General features: G+C 41.2%; 1 protein-coding gene across 1 annotated transcript; it reads left to right on the forward strand.

Moving 5' to 3' along the window:
* Nucleotides 1–2,045: 2,045 nt before the first annotated feature.
* LOC139472598 (ATP synthase subunit a-like) lies at nt 2,046–2,906 on the forward strand. Its single transcript, XM_071255060.1, has one exon. It carries the CDS (start codon nt 2,046–2,048, stop codon nt 2,904–2,906), a length of 861 nt encoding a protein of 286 aa, XP_071111161.1.
* The last annotated feature ends 5,980 nt before the right edge of the window (nt 2,907–8,886 follow it).

Genomic DNA, 8,886 nt, shown 5'->3' on the forward strand with positions numbered 1-8,886 from the left:
CATTGAAGACGCCAGATGATTGAAAACGTTGTTATTTCAAATGTCAACCAAAGATTCGCTCAACTGAGCTAGAGTAACGGACTAGTTCTGGTCCTGTCGTAGGCGTGGATCCATCTCATACCACACATGTTTTTCGGGGAAAGATCTGGAGATACAGCTGGCCAAAACAGTACAACGTTCCTGCATTTGATGGAGGGTAGACGATAATGATGAGTTGTGTTCTCCCACGAGTTGTGATTACCCCCCATATCATTACACTGCCATCCCGAAAACTGACGACGTTGAGTAACGTAAGCTTCGCTAAAACTTTCTCCTGGGCGCATGTATATCCTTGCACGACCATCAGAGCTATCCGGAGGAAACCTGGACTCATCTGTGAACAGTACACTGTCCCGGCATTGTCTTCTGAGTCTCAGACGCTGGGCGTGCCAGACGTTGACGTGGAAACAGAACTGGGTGTATCGCTGTATATAGTAGCCAGACGTTGACGTGGAAACAGAACTGGGTGTATCGCTGTATATAGTAGCCAGACGTTGACGTAGAAACAGAACTGGGTGTATCGCTGTATATAGTAGCCAGACGTTGACGTGGAAACAGAACTGTGTGAATCGCTGTATATAGTAGCCAGACGTTGACGTGGAAACAGAACTTGGTGTATCGCTGTATATAGTAGCCGAAAGTTGTGCTCCCCCCATCGATTGCGCACGATTTTGACACGAATTGTTCTCACCCCAGGAATTGTCCGAGCTGTTAATGTGGCAGTTTGGTATCGATTCGGTAGATGCACCAACCGAATATGGTTGTTATTTTCAGCAAGCCCTGGCATTGCGAAAGTGTTTTGTCCGGTTAAACAAAAATGTTTAATTACCACCAGATAGCTAAACAATCATCGTGTGCTGTTCACATTCAACAAAAACACGTGTGTGAGTATCATACTCCCAACAAGCACGTTAACAACCAAATTATGCACGGAGCATAAAAATGCAGGTGCATATTGTGAATCGCGACCTCAGAGTCGAGCAGATGTCTTCATGAACATGTATTGAACGATGCCTTATTTAGTTTCATATAAAGCACAGTTACTTTTTTTCCGTTGGTTATACAGAGTGAGTGAGTGAGTGAGTGAGTGAGAGAGTGAACGGGTGAAAATGGAAAGTCTGTACAGTTTCCGCCCTCTCATGACTAAAATAAGTTATACAGCACAAGTATATATATATATGAACTACATATATCCTATCTACGACGGACAGTAAACTACCACACTCTGAATGATGTAGTTTTACATACACTCTCAGCGGACAACTGTTTGTATTTTGTATTTCATTGATTATCAGTGTCTGCCACAAGGCTGAACGTCACATCTAATCTGTTGTCATTGGGTTTACTTTTTTCAGTTGCTACGGGCGGTCTGGTAGCGCTGTGGTTAAAGTGTTCGCTCGTTACGCCGAAGATACGGGTTCGATTCCCATTTCCGGTGTCCTCCGCAGTGATTTTGCTGGAATATTGCTACAAGCGGTGTAAACTAAGCCCAGTCACTCAATTGCTTGCTTATCTCTTGAGGATACGTATTCTCATAATGTGGCCAAAAAAACCAAATAAACAAATCCATGATGTACTAAAAATGTCGCCAATACCCTTATTCACTAAAAGCTCCAAACTCGATCACTGTTTCGTCTGATCCAGACTCGATTTCAGGCAGCCTTGTCAGATAAAAAGGACAAAACCCTTTACATATTATTCTGAAGACATTTCAGCTGCAAGCAGATATCACAAGTACCTCCTGAATATGTATCATATAAACTTACATGCAGCTATATACATTTAGTCATATTGTAAATGTAACAAATTCGAACTTGCTTCAAGATTTGTTTCGCCGTTTTATTTTTTTTAAGAATATAATGATCGCAACAAGACGACATACTCGCTACATATGTCCATCTAACGTCCTTGGTTTCTGCAACTCTTGCTAAGAGTGAAGTCGGTGTTGCAAACGTGCATTGCACCGCAACTGATTTATGATATAGATCCCTTCACATATCCGAGCTATGGTGACATATTTCCACATGTTGCTCAGGCTGTGTTCTTCTCTCAACGTGTTTGACATATTCTGTCTCGGGCTATGTTTTACTCTCAACGTGTTTGACATATTCTGTCTCGGGCTATGTTTTACTCTCAACGTGTTTGACATATTCTGTCTCGGGCTGTGTTCTTCTCTCAACGTGTTTGACATATTCTGTCTCGGGCTGTGTTTTACTCTCAACGTGTTTGACATATTCTGTCTTGGGCTATGTTTTACGCTCAATGTGTTTGACATATTCTGTCTCGGGCTGTGTTTTACTCTCAACGTGTTTGACATATTCTGTCTTGGGCTATGTTTTACTCTCAACGTGTTTGACATATTCTGTCTCGGGCTGTGTTTTACTCTCAACGTGTTTGACATATTCTGTCTCGGGCTGTGTTTTACTCTCAACGTGTTTGACATATTCTGTCTCAGGCTGTGTTTTACTCTCAACGTGTTTGACATATTCTGTCTCGGGCTGTGTTTTACTCTCAACGTGTTTGACATATTCTGTCTCGGGCTGTGTTTTACTCTCAACGTGTTTGACATATTCTGTCTTGGGCTATGTTTTACTCTCAACGTGTTTGACATATTCTGTCTCGGGCTGTGTTTTACTCTCAACGTGTTTGACATATTCAGTCTCAGGCTGTGTTTTTCTCTCAACGTGTTTGACATATTCAGTATAAGGCTGTGTTCTTCTCTCAACGTATTTGACATATTCAGTCTCAGGCTGTGTTTTACTCTCAACGTGTTTCACATTTTCAGTCTCAGGAGGTGTTTTTCTCTCAACGTGTTGGACATATTCGGTCTCAGGTTATTTTTTCATGTCTCATGTCTCACACCGTAGTTGACTTCAGCAACCTCAGGCTAGATTGTCTTTTACGTTTCTGTGCATCTTCAGCCTTTGGCTTTGGTTGTCTTTCACACCGTATGTGAAAACGGACATTTTAGGCTATGCCTGTGTAGAACTCATGAAGTCGTACTGACAATAACATTTGTTTGTTTGTTTATTCTTGTTTAACGCCGCACTCAGCACACTTTCTGCTATATGGCGGCGGTCTGTTAATAATCGATTCTGGACCAGAGGATCCAGTGATTGACGTCATGAACATCGATCTACGCAACTGGGATACAATGGCATGCATCAACCAAGTCAGCGAGGCTGACCACCCGATCCCGTTAATACCTCTTACGACAAGCTTTGTCGCCTTTCGAGGCAAGGATGAATTGCTGAAGACATATTCTACCCTGGCGTAAAACAACAAACAAACCAACGACCTTCAAAAATAGAACATGTTACTACAGTAAACTACGTTTATAACGAACACGCTTATAAAGAGCTGACGGATGTAACGAACATATTGTTTGGTCCCGACCATTTGTTCTATATAGGCTGTACATATGCTTATAACGAACTGCGCTTATAACGAAATATAATTAGAGGCCCCTTTGAGTCAGTTATTATTTTTAACCGTAGTTCACTGTATTAGTCTGTACTGTCTTTAACTACATATCACAAGACAAGAAACTTAGGCCAATGACCTTCTCGTGTTCAAGTATGAAAAAATATATTCCCGAACACCTCTGAAATAAGCCGGGCGGTCGGGTAGCCTAGTGATTAAAGCGGTCGCTCGTCACGCCGAAGGCCCAGGTTCGATTCCCGACATGGGTAGAATGTGTGAAGCCCATTTCTGGTGTCCCCCGTCGTGATATTGATGGAATATTGCTAAAAGGGGCGTAAAACCATACTCACTCACTCACTCTGGAATCACATTTATGACTCATTGTATGCGGACCTGATCACATGCAATAGGAAATATGAACAGAATGGAAGCGATTTCTAAAAGGTTTGCTTGTTTCTGAAAGTTTGCAGATCCGTGGACTGCTGTTCGGGCTTTGTCCCTAAATATTTAATAAATCCAAACTGAACATACCTGCAGCATCTCAGCTCACCCGGATGAAGGGAGGGGGAAGGACTGTGTGTTGTCTCGGTCGTCGTGTTAAAGCACCTACTTCTCCTGGGGTGACGTCAATAGCGTTAACTGTTTGCTATCTTATGGGATAACTACTTACGGATCAGCCTAAGGATACTGTGCATCGTAAACTACAAATTAATAAAGTTGCGCCGTTTGACCCCGGGACCCCCGGGCAGTGACATTTGTACCTCGGGACACAACGGACATAACGGCAAGGGGAGAGGGTGTTTTATTTCTTATATTTATCCCCTGACCTACAGCGAAGCTGGACTTCAGAAGGTAGCTGGTATTTCTGGAACAGATACGATCAAGTGGGTGACCTCGTGTGATCATGGGCGGAGGACATCGATGTTTGGTTCGTCACAAGCAGGACAGCAATAAAGACATCATCATGTTCTGGCATAAATACTTTTGTGAGCAGCAGCTAATAAGGCAAAGAACGCGATTTATGATGTAGCCGGTATTTGTGGAACAGATAAGATCAAGTGGGTGACCCGGTGTGATCCTGGGCTGAGAACATCGATGTTTGGTTCGTCACAAGCAGGATAGCAATAAAAAATCACCTCATGTTCATTGGTACTTTTGAAAGCAACAGCTAAAAAGGGAAACGTTTTACGATGTATCCTTATCGTCTGACTTAGTGGGTGGCTACCTAGTGTGACTGGTGTTTCTAGAACAGATAGGATCAAATGTGTCAACCGGGTGTATTCATGGGCGGAGAACGGTTTTGTCACAAGCAAGACAACAAGAACCATATCCTCATACCATTTCCATCTATAGTTGTTACGGGGCAGCATAAACACACCAAAGACTGTTGTGGAACTGGCTTGGGCTGTCTTTGTCGAGTGTTGTTTGATGAGGGTCGCAAGATCCAGGACCTCAGTGAGACTTTCAAAATGGTGTATGGCAGACATGTGTAGAATATTTCCAAATTTGACGCATCGGTGACAAAAATGATGTCCGACTATTCCCTGTTTTGACTTAACATTCCTTTGCATGTGTTTGTGACGGGTGCCACCAGGGTTTCGCGAACACCTGGTATCATCACTATTTGACAGTAAATCACAAACACATGATCATGACAATTCCAGCTATATCACGGCGGTCTGTAAATAATCGAGTCTGGACCAGGCAATCCAGTGATTGATATCGATCCACGCAATTGGGACAGATGACATGCATCAACCAAGTCTGTGAGGAATTTCTGAACATCTTTCTTCTACGTTCTTTTTTGCTGGTTTCTCAGTCACAATGGTGACAAAACGGTCGTTCAAATGCAGCCCTCGGGTTATGGTAGTAGAGGGTGAACTAGTGCAAGACGGGAGACGACCCCACTCGTGCAGGATAGTTTTGCCGGTACCCCAGGGCCTGGTTGTGGAGGGTGAACTTCGTTCGTTCGTTCGTGAGTAAGGTTTTACCCCGAACAGTACCATCTCTTAAGGTGTTGTGGTGTATTCAAACCACCAGTCTGCCGCTCTCTAGGCAACCACTCTATCCAAAGGACCACGGATGCGACAGCTAGTCAGACTTGTACAACTGTACATGACTTGATGCCTAGTTACATACCCGTGAAGATCCGGGGTCTTCTGCAACCCATGCTTGCCGTAAAAGGCGACTATGCTCGTCGTAAGATTTGTTTGTTGATTAACGCCGCTCTCAGCAATATTCCAGCTATATGACGGCGGTCTGTACATAATCGGGTCCGGAACAGACAATCCAGTGATTGAAATCATGAGCATCGATCCATGCAATTTGGATACCGTAACTAAATCAGCGGGCCTGACCACCCGATCCCGCTAGTCGCCCTGCTCGGATGAGTGTTTTGTATATAACGCCGCATCAGCAATTTTGCGGCAATTCAGCGCGATCCCAAATTGGAACAGTTTGTTATCTCGCAAATTCCCCCTCCCTTGGTGCGTATGAACGGATTCTGGTACTGTTATATCTATTGATAATCTGAAGTAGAATCTGCCAAAAATGATAGCATATTTAACTGTGTTTGTTAAAAGCGCTGTTTATTTCAAAGCGTGAATTTGTGGATGTATTCACAGATCATATTGCTTATAATGTAAATGCTATCAAAACTGCCCAGTCTGGACGTTTATCGGGCGGAATTTCACTATTAATTAGAAAACCCTTAAAATCTTTTATAAAGTATGTGCATATTAGTGAAAATGCGGTATTCATTGCATTTAATAAGTCCTTATTTGTTCATGAAAAAGATATCTTGTTGTGTTCAGTTTATATTAACCCAGATGGGTCGTCATGGTATGACAGTAAGAACTGTAGATGTGGTATCACTTTATTTCAAGAAGATTTATTTGATGTCCTGCAGAAAGTGTGCGATGTTGATATAATTATTGGTGGCGATTTTAACGCTAGGACAGGCACAGATGTGGATTTTGTAAATGATGATATAGCCGAACACTTAAATATATTATTGCTTCCAGTTACCTGTTTTCTTTGTGTGATAGCTTTAATATTGTCTCGAGAGGGGAATCCCCCCACTTACCGGTCTCATGTTCATTTCAGTCACGTGTTCAGTCGGCAGCAAATGCAGAGAGGCGAGAAGCACGTGCTGGTGCAAGTGCCAGTTATAAATATATGTGGGACACTGACAAGCTGTCTGATTTTAAGGACAACCTTATGTCACCAGGTATTATAAATATGTTAATGTCAGGCTCTGACGTGGCTATGACTGATATTGATGCAGCTGTAGACAAACTTACCACAGCTATATGCTCCGCAGCTGACTGTATGAAAAGGGGTCTTTTCATAAAACCGAAGTCACAACCTTGGTATGATAAGGAATGTGTTTACTTCAGGATGGAAAGAGATAGACTTTTGACGACTATTCAGACGACTCAGGGACAATATATCTCTTCAGAACTTTATTACAGCGCGTAATTTGTACACAGCTGTTCTTAGGAACAAATAGAGACTTTATGCTGAGAAGATTAGAGTTAAATCATTGTCTCACATTAATAATGCTAAAGACTTTTGGAGAATATTGAGAGATTGTTCATCATCTAGTAATAATATATCACCTTTATCATATAATGGGTAGGTTTCTCGGCAGGATAAAGCCAACGGATAAAAACGATATCCGTTGGGGTCATATGCGGATAGAGATGCAAATATCAAAGGTCAAGTAGGGACTACATTCACTGTTTATAAACAAACATGGCGTCGCCCTCGTCATTCGGCGATCGAGTCAGAATTAACCATCGGGAATCTGGATACACTACAGGGATAAATGCTATCATCATCAAAAGAACAGTCTAATATACCGTGCTTGTAGACCTCTGCGGCTTGAAACCTTCTCCGCAAATTAAAATAGTTGGATTTGGCCGAAATATGTTTGAATTGTTACCTTGTTTGGTTTTGTCGCTGTGTGTACATCTGACTAAACTTCTTAACGTTATGACAGGACAGACCGACTGTCAACAACGTCTGAACGTGGTCGTGACGTCTCATAGACTAGGGTTAGAGTAGATTCCCTTTGACAAAGGGCAGTTATTCTAGCGGACAGACCGATGGATTGCCGCGAAAGGCAATTAAAAACAATTGTTGTTTTGCGTATATGTTGCTTCGACACTGTATAAGAAAGAGATTTCAGTTAGAACTATATTGGCTACTGTCACTGTCCGACTGACACATCACTTACCCTGTGACGTAATAAATATTAATGCGCGCATTCCAGGAAAACTCGCAATGTTTCGGTAATGTTTGTGAGAGAGGGAAAGCTATTTTCAAGCACAGAATTTAAGAATGACATCATATGATAAAGAGGTTATCACGCTTGTGTGTTTGGGGATGGTAAATATCCTGTATTAGGAATAAACACTATGTATTTAGCTCGCCAGGGCTCGCTAAATACAATGTTTATTCCTAATGCAGCATATTTACCATCCCCAAACACAAATTAGCCCAATGTTGCTATATGGAGCAGAAATATGGGGTCTGAGTCCTGAAATTTGTAATGATATTGAAAGTATCCACATGATGGCTTGTAAGCGCTTTTTAGGTGTTAAGGTCTCCACCTCAAATCACGTTATAAGAGGTGAATGTGAAATCCTCTATACATTTATGCTTATAAAAGAGTTGTTAAATATTGGTGCAATTTTTTTAAAATGCCAAAATCTAGATATGTAAAGAAATTCTATAATACGCAACTGCAAGCTGTAGGTAATGGTAAAGTAAACTGGGTTTCCAAAATTAGACACATTATTGTGTCAACAGGATTTGGTTATATATGGGATCAACAGTGTGTTGCAAATAAAGGATTTTTTTTTAGAGACTAAAATTATCGTACCAACAAGACTGGCATTCAGCTATACATGAAAGTTCGAAATCATATTATTATTCTTTATATAAGCAAACATTTGGTGTTGAAATATATATTACAAGGCTATCATGTGATAAATTCAGAAGTATTATGGCTCGTTTCAGATGTAGTTCTCATCATCTAAGAATTGAATCAGGTAGACATAATAAGGAACCTAGAGAAGAAAGAGTTTGTACTGTTTGTAAACATGATTATATCGAAAATGAATATCACTTTATTTTAATTTGTGATTGTTATCAAGTTTTGAGGTAGAAATATATATCCTTGAATTATTATGAATTCCCGACAAGACATAAGTACAATATTTTAATGTCATCCACCAAGCGATTTTCTGTTAAGAAACTAGCCATGTATATTCTAAAAGCTATGAATCTAAGGCAAAGTCTGTTGGGACCTCCAACTCCCATCACCACACTGTAACCATTGTATCATGGGCCTATGGCCTACAAGACATCTGAATAAAGTGTATATAAAAACACTTTTAAAATATATATTTTCACCTG

This window comes from Haliotis cracherodii, unplaced genomic scaffold, assembly GCF_022045235.1.
Source record: "Haliotis cracherodii isolate W230 unplaced genomic scaffold, xgHalCrac1.p SCAF_25, whole genome shotgun sequence".
Taxonomy (NCBI): Eukaryota; Metazoa; Mollusca; class Gastropoda; order Lepetellida; family Haliotidae; genus Haliotis; species Haliotis cracherodii.

Excerpts from the sequence above, each read along its gene's own strand:
- LOC139472598 (XM_071255060.1), top strand. The coding sequence starts at position 2,046 with ATGGTGACATATTTCCACATGTTGCTCAGGCTGTGTTCTTCTCTCAAC.